The 18,999-nt window shown below is 52.0% G+C and overlaps 6 protein-coding genes across 6 annotated transcripts; 2 read left to right on the plus strand and 4 right to left on the minus strand.

The window, feature by feature from the left end:
- Positions 1-950: 950 nt before the first annotated feature.
- Tf2-9-6 (Transposon Tf2-9 polyprotein) lies at positions 951-5,845 on the minus strand (the record flags this gene model as incomplete). Its single annotated transcript, XM_066153031.1, has 2 exons — positions 951-4,662; positions 4,704-5,845. The coding sequence occupies 2 exons, from the start codon at positions 5,843-5,845 to the stop codon at positions 951-953; spliced, it is 4,854 nt and encodes a 1,617-aa protein (XP_066007768.1).
- Positions 5,846-6,437: 592 nt separating this feature from the next.
- On the plus strand, positions 6,438-6,767 carry CGGC5_v014061 (uncharacterized protein; the record flags this gene model as incomplete). Its single annotated transcript, XM_032024856.1, has 2 exons — positions 6,438-6,591; positions 6,640-6,767. The coding sequence occupies 2 exons, from the start codon at positions 6,438-6,440 to the stop codon at positions 6,765-6,767; spliced, it is 282 nt and encodes a 93-aa protein (XP_031878445.1).
- A 147-nt stretch (positions 6,768-6,914) lies between these two features.
- Positions 6,915-8,763, minus strand: MUP1-2 (High-affinity methionine permease; the record flags this gene model as incomplete). Its single annotated transcript, XM_032024857.1, has 5 exons — positions 6,915-7,263; positions 7,315-7,436; positions 7,503-7,762; positions 7,824-8,522; positions 8,580-8,763. The coding sequence occupies 5 exons, from the start codon at positions 8,761-8,763 to the stop codon at positions 6,915-6,917; spliced, it is 1,614 nt and encodes a 537-aa protein (XP_031878480.1).
- A 4,394-nt stretch (positions 8,764-13,157) lies between these two features.
- On the minus strand, positions 13,158-14,271 carry ustQ-3 (Tyrosinase ustQ; the record flags this gene model as incomplete). The annotated part of the gene is made up of 3 exons (XM_032024860.1): positions 13,158-13,393; positions 13,453-13,953; positions 14,022-14,271. The coding sequence occupies 3 exons, from the start codon at positions 14,269-14,271 to the stop codon at positions 13,158-13,160; spliced, it is 987 nt and encodes a 328-aa protein (XP_031878448.1).
- Positions 14,272-15,569: 1,298 nt separating this feature from the next.
- Positions 15,570-17,517, plus strand: FCK2-1 (Cytochrome P450 monooxygenase FCK2; the record flags this gene model as incomplete). The annotated part of the gene is made up of 6 exons (XM_066153032.1): positions 15,570-16,017; positions 16,070-16,249; positions 16,297-16,756; positions 16,812-17,107; positions 17,168-17,269; positions 17,327-17,517. 6 exons carry the CDS (start codon positions 15,570-15,572, stop codon positions 17,515-17,517), a joined length of 1,677 nt encoding a protein of 558 aa, XP_066007683.1.
- Positions 17,518-17,711: 194 nt separating this feature from the next.
- On the minus strand, positions 17,712-18,954 carry CGGC5_v014065 (UPF0676 protein; the record flags this gene model as incomplete). Its single annotated transcript, XM_032024863.1, has 4 exons — positions 17,712-18,281; positions 18,341-18,518; positions 18,582-18,607; positions 18,724-18,954. The coding sequence occupies 4 exons, from the start codon at positions 18,952-18,954 to the stop codon at positions 17,712-17,714; spliced, it is 1,005 nt and encodes a 334-aa protein (XP_031878504.1).
- Positions 18,955-18,999: the final 45 nt, after the last annotated feature.

The raw sequence follows: 18,999 nt of genomic DNA on the forward strand, positions 1-18,999 counted from the left end.
AGAACTAGGCTGTCTACATGAGAGAATGAGCGTTACTTCGCTTTGATAAGGCATTTTGCATGGAAAGCACCAAGAGCTCAGGCAACTTTGAGCTGGCAATGGGTATCCGTCTCGGCAAGATTTAACTTGCTTATTCTCAGAGGAGGGTGATGTAAACGGGTGCAGATCGTTCCCATTTCGAGACAAAGCTGAGGCGTGCTGGGGCGACGGCAAACGTCAATATGATGCGGCCCGCTCACCCGCCCTACGCAAGAATCAGTCGAAACACGGAATGATGTCACACCGAACTCAATGCCGGAGACTATCTCGGTGAGAGCCTCTCTGTTCGGTGTGCTGACTCAAGCTCAGGAGCTCACCGAGATAAGTCAGGGGTTGGAGCTCGATCTACCGATCCAGACAGGTCCGGACATCATGACTCCGAGCCATTGTCCAATCGGCTCTTAGCCCCTTGATCAGGGACGATCGCTGATTGAGATTCAAAGGGCTGAAATTGGGAACAAGGGGTATGCATTTTTGGTCTGGTCGCTGGGTCAATCTGGCGATGCTTGTCTAAGTGTGGCGCCGCTAGCGGCAGCGGCTTTGGGCATCGCGGGGACAGGACCCATTCACTGATAGCTGCAACGGGGCTGGAGGGACTGAGCGCGGGCGCGTTGATGCGTGTTTCTTCGCGTAAATGACAGCGTCATAGACTGCTTGCGCCGACGATGATATCAATGACTTGGTTGATGTAAGGGGCTGGCCCCTAGGCTTGTTCAACGTAGAGGTGCCGTCGATTGACTATTCTAAGCTGAAGAAGGAGGAAAGGACTTTACAGGGATAGGCGCCTAGCAGCAGTGATGCAGACCGGGGCTAGGCGGTGTGCTACAGCAGAATAGTGGATCCGGCGGAGCCGGATCTCGGTAGCTGCTCCGGCAAAGCCGGAGATCTCGGCCGGGCTCTAGCCCGTTACATTACCTCCCCGCTCCCCTCCGGCGGCGCGTCCGTGGCGCTAGAGCTGGGTCTCCGTCGTGCTTCATCGCAGGGCCGTAACGTTGTTCGTAAGCCTCCATCGCTTCCGTCCCCTGGAGCGTCTCGATAGGCTCCCAGGTTCTCTCTGCGTATCCTTCCCACTTAACCAGCACTTCACGGCGTCTCCCACGCCCTCGACGCTTCCAGGCGGCGGCGTCGATACTCTCTACATTCCAGGTCTCCTCGCCTTCGTCATCTATAATTGGGGGCGGCTGCTCGTCGTCTAGCGTTTGCCCAGGTAAAGGGTCGTTACCTGCACGCTTCAGGGTATCCACGTGGAAGCGTGGGTATATAGCCGTTGGCACGTTAAGCTCTACCACGTATGGTGAGATAACCTTCGTAACGGTATACTTATGGTGCAACCAATCCAGTTTCTTGCATGGCCTAGGAGACCTGTAGTGGCCCATGTGAAGCCAGACTTTGTCGCCTGCTTCTAGTCTCTCCGTAGGCTGGCGCTTCCTGTTAGCCAGCTCCTCATAGCGTTGCTGCGTTGAGGCAAGGGTCGACCGTGCCATATCCATCACGTCCTGGAGCCTTGTTACCAACTTGCGTGCCAGGTCCTCGCGACGGCCCCCATGGTCTTCTGGGTCTGCCTCTTGAACCCGGACAGGCTCTGGGTGGTATCCGTGTTCTAAGAAGAAGCTGCTCATGCCTATAGCGCTGCTATCGCGGCTGCAGAGCGCTAGTTGAGCTGCTGGGAGGTTATTCGCCCAATCCTTCTGCGAGTAGGTAATGTAATTGCGTAGGTAGGCCTGGATCTCTTGGTTCATCCTTTCTGGGCCGCCATCAGTCTGTGGGTGATAGGCAGTACTGAGCCGCTGTTCTATTCCTAAAAGCTTGCAGAATTGCCGCCAGAAGCGGCTCGTCCAGTTGCTTCCTCTGTCGCTCACGATTGAAGTAGGGACGCCGTGGAAGCGGAAGTGGCAGCTCAGGAATCGTTCAGCGCAGGCTTCAGCTTCCATACTTTCCATAGCTTCAAGGGTTACGCCTTTTCCTAGCCGGTCGATAATTACCCAAAGGTATCGCTCACCCTTATCCGTAAGGGGAAGGTCGGTAATGAAATCCATAGCGAGGTCGCTTCGTATACGCTGCGGTATTGGTAGAGGTTTCAGAAGTCCTTTTCGATGCTCTCTCCAGATGTGGCTTCGCCCGCAGCCATCGCAATTGCGGCAGAAGCGTCGTACTAGCTGTGACTGGCCAGGCCAGTAGAAGCGCCTACTGACTAACGCGAGGGTATTATCTCTACCAGGGTGGCCACTAAGTACTGAGTCGTGGCTGCTTTGAACGATACGAGTACGTAGTGTGTTCGCCTCGCTATCTAGGTCTTCGCTACCTGGTACCCAGATCCGGTCTCTGAATAGTAGTCGGTTGCCATTATCGATCTCACACTCAGCAATCTGGACCTTTAGCTTGAGGCTAGGAGGGAAGCTTCTTTCTCGTTGTTTCACAGCATTATATGCCTGCTGGTAGACTTGGTCTTGCCCTTGGGTCTGGTCCCAGAGTTGCTGTAGTTCCTTATCGTCGGTGAACACAAGCACTGATGGGGCTGCCTCTACGCGTCGTGTACGCGTTGAGGTAAGGGCTACTTCGGGAAGAAGCTGGAGAATCCGGCCTTGTTCGCGCTCGTCCTCTAGAGACGTAGGTACGTCTTGTTCGCGTCTAGAGAGTGCGTCTGGCACTACTGCTTCACTTCCTGGCCGGTACTGTATCTCGAAGTTGTACTGAGACAGCTCCTCTGCCCATCGGCTTTGTCGTTCTGTGAGCCTCTGCTTTGTCATGAAGTACTTCAGGTTCTTATGATCAGATAGAACCTTGAACTTATTGACGCTCTGCAGTTCCGCTCTCCATGCTCGTAGGCAGCTAATAATAGCTAGCATCTCCTTATCGTGGATTGGGTAGTTGAACTGGGCGGCATTCAGCCGCTGCGAGTGGTATGCTACTGCGTGACGTCTCCCATGCTCATCTTCTTGTGACAGTACTCCTCCAAGGGCGAAGCCTGAGCAGTCAGCCTCAACGTAGGTTGTACGCTCAGGGTCTAGTTGATGTAGGATAGGCTTGGCTGCAAAGATCCTCTTAAGCTCCTGGAATGCTACTTCCTGCTCTTTACCCCAGTGGAATAGGACGCCCTTCTTTGTAAGAGATATAAGGGGTCCAGCAATCTCTGAGTATGCTGGGATGAAGATCCGATAGTAGTTTGCAAACCCTAGGAAGCTTCTAACTCCCTTAACCGTCTTTGGCGCAGCCCATTCCTTGATTGCCTTCAGCTTCTCAGGATCGCAGGAGATGCCTACTCCTGCGGTGATAATGAACCCTAGGTACTTGACTGTCTTCACAGAGAACGCACACTTATGAGGGTCTAGCCGGAGCCCTGCAAGAGCAAGCTTCCGTAGTACTAGCTTAACCTTTGCTTCGTGGTCTTGCCGTGAGCCGTTTGAGTAGATCAGTACGTCGTCCATATATGCCGTAGCGAAATCGTCTAGGTACTCTCGAAGCACTCCGTTGATATATCGTTGAAATGTAGCGGGGGCTCCTGTAAGCCCAAAGGGTACAACTAGCCATTCGAATAGCCCATATCTTGTCCTGAAGGCCGTCTTATGCTCCTCTCCTTCAGCAATTCGTATCTTATGGAACGCTGCAACCACATCCAGTTTCGTGAACCACTTAGCAGCACTAACAGTGCGTAGTGTCTCTTGGATTAAGGGGAGAGGGTATCGGTCGCGCTTAGTGAGTTCATTAAGGGCGCGGTAGTCAACACAAAAGCGTATCCCTCCCCCTGGTTTACGTACGAACAGTACTGGTGCTGATGCCTCTGAGCTGCTGGCGCGGATAAAGCCTTTATCCAGTAGGTCTCGTAGGGTCTTACGGAGGACGAGGAGTTCTTCTCGTGACATGCTATAGAGCGGCCCCCATGGTAGTACAGTCTCATTACCACTACTATCCTGTTTGATAGGGATCTTATGGTCGACCCCAGGACGATGTGGTGGAAGGTTGGCGGCTTCGTCAGGTTGGAACAGCTTGTGGAACTCAGCTAGTATAGCTGGCGGAAGGAGGGCCTTTAGATCTGCCTTCTCAGTCTTCTTCGTAAGGGCCTTCTGTATATCTGCTAGGCTGATGGCTCGGACTTCGTATCCTGCAGTTCGTTTGGTGTCTCGTTGTGCTCTCCTATAGAGTGCAGTGAAAGGAGCTCCTGGAAGGAGACGCGCGGCTCTGATCTCCCTTACTCGATCTGGTTCTTCTTCGCCTTTTAAGCGTAGGTCTACGCCACCCCTCCTATGCCGTATCCGTTGTGCAGCGGCATCGTATAGAATACGGTTCCTCTCCATCCAAGGCTTCCCTAGGAACAGGTCGTCACCAAGGCTACGTACGGTATATGCAAAGATCTTCTCATCATAACCACACAGCTCTAGGTTGAAGACAACTACACCTGTTGCTTTTGTAGCGCCTGTAGCGTCGCTAAAGCTGCCTAGCAGCCGCTCAGAGCGGTCTACTACCGGTAGGCGGAGCTTACGGGCGAGGTCGTGGTCGATAAGGGAGTATAGATCGCACCCAGTGTCTACTAGGGCGTCTGCTTGAGTGCCCTTGTGTATGCGGGTAGTGATCACTGCTGATTTGCTGCTCATGTGATGCTTGAACTGCTTCCATTCTGTAATGTCACTAGGCTTGGCCTCTAACGCCCGACTTCGCGTTAGAGTTACTCTTTTCCCGAGCTCTCTTCAGCTTCAGAGCTTCCTAGCTCCTCTATAGCATTACTATCGCTGCTCTCCTCTCGCCTCTTAGCTTTCTCAACCTTCTTGACCTTCTTAGGCCCTGAACGTCTTGGCTTAGGGCACCGTGTAGCAATATGGCCGATCTTATTGCAGTTATAGCATTTACGGTTATCTTTCTGGGGCCTTATGTTGTCTTCTGATGAGGAAGAGTCGCTGCGGTAGCGCTGTGACTTTGCGGCTCTTCTGGGCTCCTTAGTCCGGCTGACTCCAGCCATGAGGGTGTCCCCATCGGCATCTCGGTATCGTCGTCGTTCGTGACGTTCCTGGTAGGTCCTACTATCTAGCCCTGACCCTATTATCATAAGGACCCGGGCGTATTCTGGGTAGGTTTTCGGGGGATCGATTACACTAATTAGACGGTCCCGCAGAGTGGAGTTCAGGGCTCCTTTCAGATAGTTGATTCTGACTGCGTCTGCCCAGTGTCCTCCTCCACCTTCTGCTAACTCCTTCTCAAACTTTGGGAGGAATGTAGCAAAGCTTTCGTTTTCCTTCTGTCGGATAGTACGTAGCCTATCCAGTGCCCTGGCTTCTGCATTGGGATCTCCATAGCGAGTCTCAAGGTATTGCATAAACTGATCGGAGGATTCCGCTCCATCTGCTCCGCCTTGAGCGTAGTAGGGTGACGCCATGGTTTGAGCTGTGCCTTCCAGCCTTGCGTAGATGTATGCGAATATATCGGCATCACAGTCGAAAGCTTCCCTATCTCTTCGTATCTTTCCCTTCATCTCTAGGAACCAACGTTGGAAATCTTTACGTATGCCGCTAAACTTTGGTGGGTTTGGTATTTGATGTTTCCTCCGCCCTCTAGCTGCCATCGTTATACCGTCGCTCGTTGCCTGTATAGTTGTATCGGCTGTGGACGGGGTCGTTACGCTGCTCGCAAGCGGCGTAGGGGTTGCTCTATCCGTTGACATAAGCCCATTCAGAGCTGTCAAGAGCTGCGTCATCTGGGCCGTCTGCTGGGCCATCTGGTCCTGAAGAGGACGGACGCTTGCGTTGACCGCTTCGTTGATCCGGCGATCAATCTCAGCATTCATCGCGTCGTTTACGCTACCCTCTGGCGGATCCATCGTGCCGCTCTCGTGAGGTTCCATATAGCGTCTTCTCGTTGCGCTACCCTCTAGCGAATCGTCGTGTCGCTCTCGTGAGGTTCCGTATAGCGTCTTCTCGTTTGCACTACCCTCTAGCGAATCGTCATATCGCTCTCGTGAGGTTTCGTATAGCGTCTTTTGTTGTCGAGCTTAGAATATGTAAGGGGCTGGCCCCTAGGCTTGTTCAACGTAGAGGTGCCGTCGATTGACTATTCTAAGCTGAAGAAGGAGGAAAGGACTTTACAGGGATAGGCGCCTAGCAGCAGTGATGCAGACCGGGGCTAGGCGGTGTGCTACAGCAGAATAGTGGATCCGGCGGAGCCGGATCTCGGTAGCTGCTCCGGCAAAGCCGGAGATCTCGGCCGGGCTCTAGCCCGTTACAGTTGATGGTGTTTTCAACTCAATGCAGTAAGGCTAGCATGCTGATATCACAGCTGAATTCTGTATATGAAGGGAAGTGAAGTTCCTAAGATTGAATTTATTGTCTACATCATCAAAGAAATCATATCACCAACACTTTATCACAATTTCAGACTCAAATACTCAAACCCTTTTTCAATAATCATAAATCATGTCTTCCAACGAGGCCCCCACCGGTGACGTCCAGGACAACGAGTACGTCTCCCGCCAGCCCCAGCGCGGCGAGCCCATCAGAGTCCAGGCCGATGATGCAAAGATTGAGGACCCCATTGACCCTCAAACCGCCGACTCGGATCAGCAACTGGGTATGTTTGCCGATTTCGATTCTATTAGATTTGACTGACCGATATTAGAGCGTGATGACAAGGAGGCCATTGATAAGGACAACATTATTGACGAGCGCACTCGCTCTGCGAAGCCGTCTGGAACCTACCGTGAGCCCGGCGACACTGAGGGTTTGGAGCGTGAGAGCCTCGAGTAGGGATGATACCAATGTGTACTGTTAGCAGAGCGTTGGATTGCATGCGTTCGCTTGGACATGATATCAACAATCAATATTATTATCTAAACTAGTTCCCAATTATTGTGATTTTTTTGCCCAGCAAAGATTACTTGCCATTGCGCTCGGTTATTCCACAGGGCCGGACAACCCTTTCGTGCTGACCTTTTTGTAGCGGATAACTTCGTTGCCCGCTTCATCGTATGTTCTTTCGGCTACGATTTTATATCCGCCGAAGGCTGGCCAGATTTTGGTCCAGCACAACCAGTAAAGAGCTCCCAGAAGCAGCACTCCAACGCCGACGATCGGGAACACATAGTACGGGTATCCGTCTGCGGTCCAGGATCCATTGGGCGGGATGAAGGGGACAATGCAAAGAAAGAAATTAACCAACACGTAGAGGATAGTAATGGGGAAATACGTGTGCCATGGCGAGGTCCAATTCTCTTTCTTGTTCCACTGGAGGTACAGCAGACCGCTGGGCACATGTTAGTAGTCATTTAAAATAGCTTGAGCCGATGTAACTTACATTCCGACGAAGCCGTTAATCCATGCTCCCGGATAAACGTACAGGTCAGTGATGAAATTGTAAGCTGGCCCAGCAGGAGGCGCTACTAGCACAATAACAGTCACAATCCAGTGAAGAAAAAGCTGAGTTGGGCCGGGTGGTTAACATATGGTCATAGTGACATGGCTGCGGAGACTGGCGATACGTACAGATGCAGCAGGAGCATTGAAAGGCTTGTTGGACGCCCAGAATCGACTGAAAGGCAGGAGACCTTCCTTGGCAAGCTCCTGGTTGAGACGAGCGTGGGCGAAGCTCACCGCAAGCACATTGCCCAAATTGCTGATGGCGACGAAGGCCGGGAGAGCCCGAGCGCCGGCGCTGTTGCCAAACACGTTACGGAAGAAGACACCGGCGACAATGACTTCGGCATTAGCCAACTCAGTCTTTGGAATAGCAGCAAAATAGGCAACTGTGATTTCCCACCACATTAGCAACTGAAGACCAACAGACAGCTTACTTGGTCAACTCACCATTGGCAAGGACGTAGAGGATTGTGACACCACCGATTGCGATGGGGGCAGCGATAGCCAGGGTCTTGCGTGGGTTCTTCAGCTCGCCGACAACATAGTTGGCATTCTCCCAACCCTTGTAGCTGTAGATGATGCGCAGCAACGCAGTCGCATATCCGTAGACACCACCATTGCCGTACCCATCTCCGTCCTCGATGCGGAAGGCATTGTCGAAGTTGTGAGGGTCAGGAACTCGACGGCGACCAGCAAGAGCAGCGAACCCGGAAAAGACGATAAAGATCAAGACTGCAACTTTGAAGACACCCAGCACGTTGAACAGACGGACGCCCCATTTGGGGGTGATGGCGTGGATGCCGACAGCGAACGTTGCGCCGGCAATACCGATTGCACGGGCGATCCAACCATCGGGAGCTGTTGACCCGGAAGCGAAGAGAATGTATCTACCGAAAGCGAGGGCATTTCCAGATGAGAAGCCGAGAAGGATCATCTGAGCTGCGAGAACACAGGTCGCAAGGTATTTGGGATGCTTGTATGCCCGCTCGAGATAGTTCTTTTCTCCGCCAGATCGTGGAATCGCAAGGCCGAATTCAAGGAACACTGATAGACCACAGAATGTGAGGATACCACCGATGAGCCAGAGCATGAGGCAAACGCCGACGGAGCCAGTAGACTGGAATATGCCTGATGGCGTCGAGAAAACTATTCGAATATGTCAACATGCCTTGCTAGATGAGTTTAGTTCCTAGTGGTACTAACTTCCGGTTCCAATCATCTTATTCAGAATGAGAAAGACAGCGCCCGTGACACCGATCTTCCGCTCTTCGGAGTAGGCGAACGTCTGCTGGTCCTTGACGACCCCAACCTCCGTCGAGTTGTCGTCGCGTTGTACATCGTGCCGACTCTCACCAACATAGTGGTCGTGCTTGATCGGTCCGCTCATCTCGTCGTCCCGTCGCGCGATGTCAATCGTCTGAAGTTGCCAAGATCGACTCGTGGGGATGCGAAGCTAAGAAGCTTCCTCGAGGGGGGAAGGACAGATAAGGTTTTGAGCTGAGGCATGGAGATCGGCAAAGGTCACCGAAGGGGGAGCTAGGAGCTATATATGTGCCCAGCCCTGCATCTACCTGCTGCTGCATCGCAACCCGAGACAGGCGGTGGAAGGGTTGATCTTATCCCGTGCAGACCTCCAGTGCCCCGCACGTCATTGCATTGCAACGTCACGCAAGGGTACAAACGACTCGCTGCCTGCTACCATGAGGACCATGAGGTTGAGAGTAACCTTGATGATAGGCAACATAATCAGCGAGAGCTGTCCCGGGCGAGGTTCAGGAGGCTTGCGAACCCGTTCCAACTTTGATTTGACGAACCAGGTGGCAGGACGCCACAAAATAGCCTCATCGCCAACATCCATACTCCACACAGGCACCAAATTTTAAAATCATGGGTTCGGCCTTTTTCCAGAAGGATGCAGCGGCAGGGATCAGAGCTCCAGATGTGCGTCCAGGGTGTTGACGCGAGGTGGCACATGGGCTTGGGTGTGTGAGAAGAGCTGATGATTTCTCTTCAGCTGCCTCTTTGAAGCTGAATCGCCATAGATGCCGGCAAGCTCGCGAGGATGATGGCGTCCAGTGAGTTTTCATCCTCGAGAAGACGGGAATGCCAGATGGCCGGTGAATGGCCCGGTTGCAGTGAAATGAGCTAGACGGGCGACTGCGCCAAGAGGGCGTCAGCAGGCTGGGCGCCTGGGCAGCGGCGAGGACACGATAAAATTCATGAATCTGCCTGAGAAAGTCCTTCCTGTTGGGGAAGGTCACTAGGTGTAGCTTCGAGGGATGGACCGGAGGGATAGGCTTCACAGATTATTTACGACCCAAGACTCTTGGCGACTTCTAGGGCCCTGTAGACTTTGGAGAACCCCCGAAACATCGCAGGCAATGTGGAGTGACCTCCAGACTTGGGGCAAGACCCAGTGAGTCTTCGAGGCAGCTCATTGCATCGCCAAGAGCCCAGTCAGTGAGGAAGAGAATAGCACGAAAGATTTTCGTCGATGTCGTGCTCGCGGGGGTGTGATGGCGACACATGCCGGCTTGACTGGTGCGCCAGGCTCTTTCAGGTTAACATGGGCTGATCCCAGGCGTCTGCCGTGTATTTTGCGCGCTAAAATGCCTTCAATACCCGCAATTGCCAGCCGGGGACAACTCTAAATGAAGCCCTTCGTTTTAGTACGCTCAGGCTCTGGTACGTCTCGATCAAACAGAAAATCTAATAATTCGGCCACTTCTCGTTACACTTTATCATTGATACCAGTCAGTTGGTCAATTCAGTCGTCGCTCGAAAATGACTCCTCGTCATTGCGATAGAGCGATGCAAGGATGTTCTGACCCCAACCTATTTACAGGAAACCCTTGGTCTGTGGAATCTGTCGGTAATACTTTCTGTGACAAATGTCTCCGGTAATGTGAGAAACCATGATATTTGCAGAAATTCAAACAATGATCATGAGACAAGCAAGTTGAGCTTTTCTATGCTGATAGCAAGAGCCACATTCTGCAGATAGACGAACTCATGAATTTGATTTTGCAATCGACCTGTAATTGTGACTGGGAAGGGTAAACTAGACGGGACTGAAAGGATCCGTGACTCATCAGATGATTCGTATCAGATGTTTACCATTTCTATACTCTTCACAAGGAAAATTGTGTTCGTCGTCGCAGGGCCCGAGGATCTGCTCTCGACTTCCCTCGTCAAGGTGTGTAATCATACCAATGCGGCGAAATATGCCTTTACTGCGATCTTGTACCTCGAGAAGGAGGATCTTGAATCCTTGGGTTTCCTCCACGGCACTAGTAATGCAGTACAGTGATGACTGAGTGTTCTGAAGTTCGAAGTCCTGGTGTAAAGTGTCCAAGTACACGGATCGTGTTTGATATTTCGTGGTGTTAATGGTAGCTTCCCAAGCTAATTTGTGGAATTTCAGACCTTGAGTAAGACGTAGGGGTTTCAGAGCACCCCATAAGCGGATCCAACCGCCTTTTAGAAGTCCAGTAAATTCTTCAGTAACGTAATCCAGGTGGTAGTCCTCAACATCGACGAATGATTCCGTGGGAAACACATCCCATATAGCCGGAGTAACCGGAGCGTCTGCGGCCGCCCATGACCAACTTGGGGCTCGGTAGGACGACTCTTGACATGCCGAGGTAGGTGCTACACTTTCTACACTCCAAAGGATCTCATGCTTGAGAGAACGATGCCACATGCCCGCAACGTACTCGTCGCCCAAGATCTGAGCTACTTGCTTGGCAATGGCCGAAAGGGCAACCATTCTGTCGGCAGGAAACGTGAGCTTGCAACCACTGTAAGCCATGACTATATCTTTCCAAACTCGCAGAACGTGAGAGCGTATTGGATCGGACTTAGATAATGGCCACCTTGCGTCATCTAGAGAGGCCAGGCGACGTGGCGATGCATTGACGTGACATTGGAGAGCCCATGGTACGTCCTCGGGGTAAAACTCAGCTGCATTGTTCTCTCGGCACTCCCATAGAATCTGCCTTTCTCCGAAATGAAGTATCCTTCTTGAAAGAAGTCTCTCTTGAAGTACCCAGGCTCTTGAGTTGACCAGTGCACCGTCCACGTCTGTTCGCCATAATGTCTTCATCCACGATGCGGTAGACTGAATGTTTCCCCTGTCGCTTGAGTTGGACGATTTGCCACGTGTAAGCTTCAGCTTTGCGATCATTGAACAGAGAATGATGCGCATCAGGGGCCGTCGACGCTGAGATGTTGCAAAAGGCTGCTGAGTAGACCTTATCCATAATAGTCGATTTATGACGCCAATCAGACATGTTGTCTCCGTCCTGTATCATGCAGAGAGAGTCTATCCACAAGTATCTGACTCCTAGTAGTCGTGCTACATCTCCTGCGTCTCGGTATAGTTGCGGAAGAGTTGTGACCGGCAGCCAGCTAGACAGCTCAGTTAAGTTGTCTGTAGTCAACTTGAGACAATTCACCTGCCCCCAACAATGACTCAGTGTCATGTAGGGCCCGGTAAGTGGTTCTTTGCTTGGCTGTACCAAACGGAAATGAGAACATGGAGTCTCTGATGATCCAAAGTCCACTAGACGAGTGGGCCACCAGACTGCATTCGACGCCGAAGCCTGACACCAAGTGTGGCCTTGGACGCATTGATCGCACCAGTTCTTGGCCTGTAGCAGGGCGTCTTTAGACGAAGTAATTTCAGCCAGGGGCCGAGGTGTAGGTAGTTGGCTATCTCCAAGCAATATATCAGTTATGTGCATAACATTCATGTAAATCTAAAACTGATTCCATGGTTCCAATTACCGTCGTAAGGTTGAATGAGAAAGCTGCCGATACCGTTCCATTTGAATTCCATTGCGAGCATGCTCGATGGATATGTTAGTCGTAGGTTTATGAAAGCAGTCATGGTCTCGAAATTTTCATGTCGATGATCCCGATGCCACTCCAGCTGCATTTTGGTGACAGCATTCTCTGCCTTGAGGTATGGATGTGAGCCTGGTTCATATTCATGGCTTAGACCGTCAATGACAGGAGCTTGCGTCTGCTCTGCCACGCCTGTGATATATGCTTGGTGCTCCGGGGTAAGGCAAATCCAGATTCGGTTGCAAATATAGCATGCTGCCTCGACCGACGCTTTCAGACTGCTGCAAGTCAAGTGATGAGCCCAGACGACTGGAAAACCCCGCCTCTCGCCCAAAACGTCCTTCGGCACATTTGCCTCTATCCCATCTCGGCAAACGTTGCATATCATGTCGCACGTAGTAGCGATAGAGAGGTTGGATCACGTCGAGCAACTAGGACAGGCACGATACGAAGCGTTGAGATATTGCGTCTCGAGAGATTCCAACTTGACAAGATGAAAGTCTTCGTCTCGACAGATGCCTGATCTTGGCACAAAGCGGGGTAATGCTCATCAGCAGCGCGTGACAACCAACAGCGTGCTGAGATATACCGCACGCCATAACAGACCGCATGCCCAATAAAGACGCCTGATTGAATTTGGCTTACAAGTGTACAAGGCATAGGACATCATGGAATGAATCGCACTGAATTATCCCATCGAGTGCTGAATGACGCCAGTACATGAGGTACCCACAGTTTCTCCAAATAGTCTCTTATTGAACCTTTTCACTGGTCTAAAAAAACTGTTGATCTCTCGGAATAACAGGCGACTTGCTGCTACCCCGCACACCTATATACTGACGTCATTCAGCACTCGATGGGATAGTGAACTAGTTCGTCTATTTTACCGCTGGAATGATGCCCGCAAGCCATTGGTCTACTTTTACGTCTTGTCTAGTACTTGTACTGCAACAGGGCATTGTTTGTTGACATAACCTGCTGAATAGCGATATCTGGCGCAAGACCCAACATAGGCATATTGTCGTTCAAAGTTGCCGGCCTCTCATCCACCTGACCAGTCTCCAAAATCCTTATGCCTGAGAAGTCTTGCGTGCGGCTCTCAGGCGCCTCCTGCTGCCACAACCACCAAAGTCTGTCAATCTGCACATGGTGAAGGAAGAAGAGCGGGTCTTCCAAACAGTCAGCTAACGAAATCGACCGAGGAGTTTTCATCTATGTGGGTGCTTACCATTAGGAGATGTTGAGGGGATCAGGTCTCCGCCCACCGAATTGTGAATCGCACCATGAGGCCCGTTCTCCAACGCCGTCGCGAATTGCGAAAAGTTGCCAGAAGTCTCGGTGATTTCCGAAATCCTCGTAGGGGAGTAGGCCTTGCCCTGGAACTTGCCGTTGTCGACGCCAATGCCGTCGTTGAATCCGCGGTTCAAGCAATGCGCTCTTGGTGTCGTATCGAAGTACGGAACAGTGAAGTTGGCGAATGCACCGTCGGTCACGCACATCGTCAACGGATTTGGGCGAGATGGCGACGTAAGGCCGCCGTTGAGTCCATTGCCGCCGAAGCCTGTGGTGGCATCGGTCGAAAAGACGGGGCTCTTCGACATGTCCTCGGAGTCCAAGGTCCAGTCCCAGTAAGTCATGGGACCAGTGTAACTGCATTCATCCCTCAAAGCAGTCTCGTAGATGTGGACAAAGTATCGGTGCCATGGCAGGAATTGGGCAACAAAGTGAACTGTCTTCGAGTCAGTCGCAACGCACGGACGACGCGGTTGATGGATGGCAACTGAGGTCTCTACTCACTCTGAATGTTTAGATGCGCGTGAACGTAAGGAAAGTCGTTGTAGCGCGAAGTTTCGAGACCAAGTTTTGATGGCAGGCTGTCGAGGCATTTTACGGCCTTGATGTAATCCGCCTTTGCTGAATCCGACAGACTCCTCCATTCGACTCTTTGCGCAACTTGTGTGTTGTTGGCGACAGGAAGGCCGAATACAGGGTTTGCGATAGTTGCAGCCAGCAACGCAACGTTGCGGGCAAAGCTGGGAGATCGCATTGTGAGAACGTGGTTGTGGTTTTGGTGGAAGGAAGTCGTCGGCCTTCCGAGATGAGTTTAGAAAGGGCATCGCTTCGCCTAAGTACCATCTTGAGGTCTCGTATCGCCCCATTCGCGCTGGGTGAAGAGGCTGTTAGCGTGGTCTGCAATTTCGGCAACGCCTGGCGAGCTAAAATTGGCTCGGAAGTTGGCGAACACTGGAAGTCCCCGCATCATCCTTGCATCACGAAGGGTAGATAGATCTCCACTACACAAGCTTTCACAAAGAGTGCTCAAGAAGATGTCCAGAGCATCCGTTGGTCGACTCAAGCCTAAGAAAATATCACTAGACGGAGGGTGATATGCGCTTAGCCGATACAAGTGAAAATTCGGAATAGACCAGTCACTTGGAATGTTGCAATGTAGGGGGAAGTCATAGAGATTCCCAACTTGCTGGGGAGATTTGTACGTTGTCTTGAGCTCTGGAGGCGAAAACTTCCCAATTTGACGTACCCACTCCTCAGGTCTAGGTTCTATGGATGTCTACCGAATCAAGAACAAAAAATTTAATAAAGACGTAGGATGCATGACGAAATCTGTCCATCAAACGACAGCCGGGATACTTTGCTGGTCATCGGCTTTGAGCAGGCCTTAAATGTTGGGGTTTCGAGACCTTCGGGATGGTTGACGCTCAGGATGATTTCAAGCTTGTCGCGCAGATACCGCCCAAAAGGCGTACGTCAAGCTCGCCAGGTACTTGGGCACTATCCAATGCATATGCGCATAGTGTTGAGGAATTGATCTTCGCCCCATGGTAAATATCGAAAGCAGAACGGATATCCTAATCATGAGTTGATAGGCTTTCTATCCTCGATCAATGATCGGAACTCCGATCAATTCTGATGCCCCCCGGACCTCCGACTGAGATCAAATATGCTTCTACTTTACAGGACATCTCTGAGGCCCTGATGTCAGTGTCTGTAAACGTATGCGCCATCATTCATATTGACATCCATACACGAGATGCTCGAACGACCGAACAGGTGATTAGCAAATTTCGTATTAGCATTCTTCCAACATGCAGCCTACAGACTCTTGGTTCAATCATCCGCTTTTAAGCAGTGGATGACGAAACTTTGAGTTTCATGCGAGATGGGGGAGTACGGCGGAGTTGGGGAAACATGCTGGGGTTGCCTGATGAAGACAGAATCATGCAAACTTCAGACGAATGAAGCGAGGATATATCAATTCTCTGTCTCTATCGCCCGACACACCTTCTGCCATGTCCCGACAAGTTTCTCGGTGGAAATGGTGACACGATGTTAGCGAGCGACGTTTTCCGAACTCCGGAGGCCCTCGGGCTCTCCTTTACCATTGGCACCCTCTTACATGTCTTTGTTTTCCGGTATGGCGAATGGGATTTGGCGGCTCAGAAGATTATTCTTGCGTTCCTGTCAACATTTCTTGTAGCAGTGGGAACGACTATGGCTGCGCCAATGCTCGCTCCCTGGATCGCACATCCTATCGAGTCAATCGGATTGGCGGATGCGTCCAAAGCGGTGGGCATGCTCTTCGCGACTCTTGTTTTTGGCATTTACACAAGTATGGTGGTGTATCGTGGGTTCTTCCATCGGTTAAACAGGTTCCCCGGCCCCATCCTGGCGAAGTTCTCGAACCTGTATGTAACAGCCAGTATTTGGAATCGGATGCATCTTCATGAAGACGTCAAGAAGCTTCACGAGAAGTACGGAGACGTTGTGAGAGTTGGTAAGAGACCACTCAATTCACAGATGACGGCATGATGCTCAAACGTCCCTAGGCCCGACGGAACTTTCGATCAATAAGCCAGGTGCCATCAACGCGGTCTTTCTCGAGACAGACTGTTACAAGGGCCCATGGTACAACCTGCTCCATCCCATGGTCTCGATGCAAATGGTCAGAGATAAGGAGGCGCATTCACGACGGCGAAAGGCATGGGAGTATGGATTCACCTCGAAAGGTTGTGCTTCTCAGATACCACAGCTTGACATGAACTGATCTTTTCAGCTTTGCGCGACTACGAGCCACGAGTACTCAAGTATTCCAACCAACTCCTCGCCGGGATCGAAGCGAGTGCGGGCACCCGGTTCAATGCATCCCTCTGGTTCAACTTCTACAGCTTCGACGTCATGGGCGAGTTCTCTCTCGGCCATGGTTTCCGCATGCTCGAAGACGGCGTTGCGCACTTTTACATGGACGGGCTGCACAACGAGACTTTGGCTGTGGGCCGTTTCACGCACGCCATGTGGGCGTTGCCGATTTACCGCAAGATGTCCCTGTGGAACGCCGAACTGAGGAGGTTCAAGGGTTGGATTTCCCAGCAGGTTCAGCAGCGCATTCAGAATAAGCCGGAGAGCCCGGATATTTTCACGTGGGTCCTTGAAGACTTTGAGTCTAAGAAAGAGCATTCGTTCCAGGACATGTTGAATCTGTACGGCGACTGTATTCTTATTACTGTTGCTGGGAGGTATGTTGATTTGGTTGGTTGGATCGTACTAACTATGGCTGACATGCAATTCTAGTGACACGGTTGCTGCTGTGTTGTCGTGTCTCTTCATGGAGTTGGCACGTCATCCACAGGAGTACAAGAAGCTGCAAAAGGAAGTCGATGAATACTTCCGTGAGCATGACAAACCGGAGCATGCACCCCTTGCGAAGCTGCGATATCTACAAGCTTGTATCGACGAGTCTTTGCGTCTCCATCCACCGGTGCCCTCGGGTGTTCAGAGAATGACGCCCCCGGAGGGTCTGCAAGTTGACGACGTCTGGCTTCCCGGGGACACGATTGTGTTCGTGCCTTCGTACACACAATACCGCGGTAGGTCCCTATGAGGCATCGAGTATCGAGTGAAGTGGCACTAATCGTTCTTTGACCCAGATGCTCGCTTCTTCGAGAGCCCCGATGAGTTTATCCCAGAGCGCTGGATTGACCGACCAGAACTTGTCAAGAACCCCGCGGTATACGTTCCATTCTCTACAGGTACCTGTTCTCATTTGCAAATATTGGTTCATGAGTCAACTGTCTAACCGAAGAAAGGGCATGATGTCTGTATCGGCAAACAGCTGGGCCTCCTTGAGACTCGCTTCGTAGTCAGTGCGGTGGTGCACAAGTACAACCTGAGATATGCGCAAGGTCAGACCGGGGAGAAGTTTCTGGCGGATAACAAGGATACTGGAACATTGACAGTTGGGCCGCTCAACCTCGTGTTCGATCCAAGAAAGTCTTGAGCTGGCATATGAACGCTGTTCAGTGCGGTACAACGAGCCAATGACTGCTGCATATACTGAGGACCATGCAAATATGTACATAATGCCTGGGTAAACATGTTACGGGATTGGGTATCCTCTCTGCAAATCCAACGCTTCGAAAGTCAGCACACTGCTATGACGCGCTATGCCCTCCTCACACCATTCTCGTGCATTCATGTCTTTCCGTATGTCGCCCTTATCCTCCTCTCGAGATGTTCCCAGCTCGTGACGGGCTTGGCGCTCTCGTACCCTTTTCTCTTCAGAACATCCAAGAACTCCGGGTCGATAACGCTCTCATCCATGACTGGCTGTCCCTTACCCTTGATCGGTTCCAACAGCACATGGCGGTCAGGCTGTATGAAAACAGGTATACTCAGCCTGCCCACATTCTCACTCGCAGACCTCGGAAACGCCACCCGATGCACCGTCGACCGCAACCTCCCCGCAGTCCAGAACTCGAGCGCATCCCCGATGTTAACCACAATAGCGTCGGGAAGGCACGGCACATCTGTCCATGCGCTGTGCCGTTGCACCTGCAACCCCCCTTGGTCGGACGCCTGGCGGAAGAGCAGCGTAAGCGAGCCGTAGTCAGAGTGCGCCCCCGCGCGGATGTCATCAGGCTTCGGCGACGCTGGCGGCGGCGCGGATTCAGGGAACGAGAGCTGGGACACCGGGGGATAGTTGATGAGTCGCATGCGACAACTTTCACCGGTGTGGGCCTTGGACAGGAAGTCTCTGGGCATCTGCGCAAACTGTTCAGCATCGCGCGCATTTCTGTCCCGATCAGTTGGTTGCAACTCACACCCAAACCGACAGCCAGTGCTTCCAACAGAGTCTTGGCCAACTCGTCGCAGCCGGCGAAGAAGGCGGCCATCTTCTCTCGCTTAGCTTCCAACGGCGCGGGAAGTACTTGATTCGTCCGCCCGGGGTCTGATAGATAGAACGACTCCTTAACATCTCCAGGTCCTGCTCCAGACAGCCTGTACCCAACGCAACGTCTCAGCACATGGCGGTCTACAAGGGGGATCGGTCATGCAACCTACGTCTCTTCCCTCATTCCCGTGTAACCCTAGCGAGACAACACCGGTCAGCGACTTTTAACCATGGCGCTGATTGCATCCATCCCAGTCCGCACATCCCGTGCGCAGGTACTCTAGACCACCAGCCAACACCTCAAAGACTCACCAGGTCACCGCTCCCATTAGCGAAGCGTAACTTCTCCTTCAGGGGTGAGCCGAAAAATGTTTCCGCGAGCGCAAACATGTCCGCTGCAACGCCGTCGCCCAATCCGTGGCCAACGACATAGAAGAAGCCAGGGTCCTTGCCCACGCGCATCAGCTCCTGCGCGAGTCCCTCAACCGAGTCGAATGAGCGCAGATCAACCACCGGAAGCGCAGCTGCTGCGGCCGCAGCCATCGCGGGGTGTTGGTCGTAAGCCGGGGGGAAAGAGCAAACAACACA

Source organism: Colletotrichum fructicola (assembly GCF_000319635.2).
Source record: "Colletotrichum fructicola Nara gc5 chromosome Unknown KSG_Nara_v1_contig08, whole genome shotgun sequence".
Taxonomy (NCBI): domain Eukaryota; kingdom Fungi; phylum Ascomycota; class Sordariomycetes; order Glomerellales; family Glomerellaceae; genus Colletotrichum; species Colletotrichum fructicola.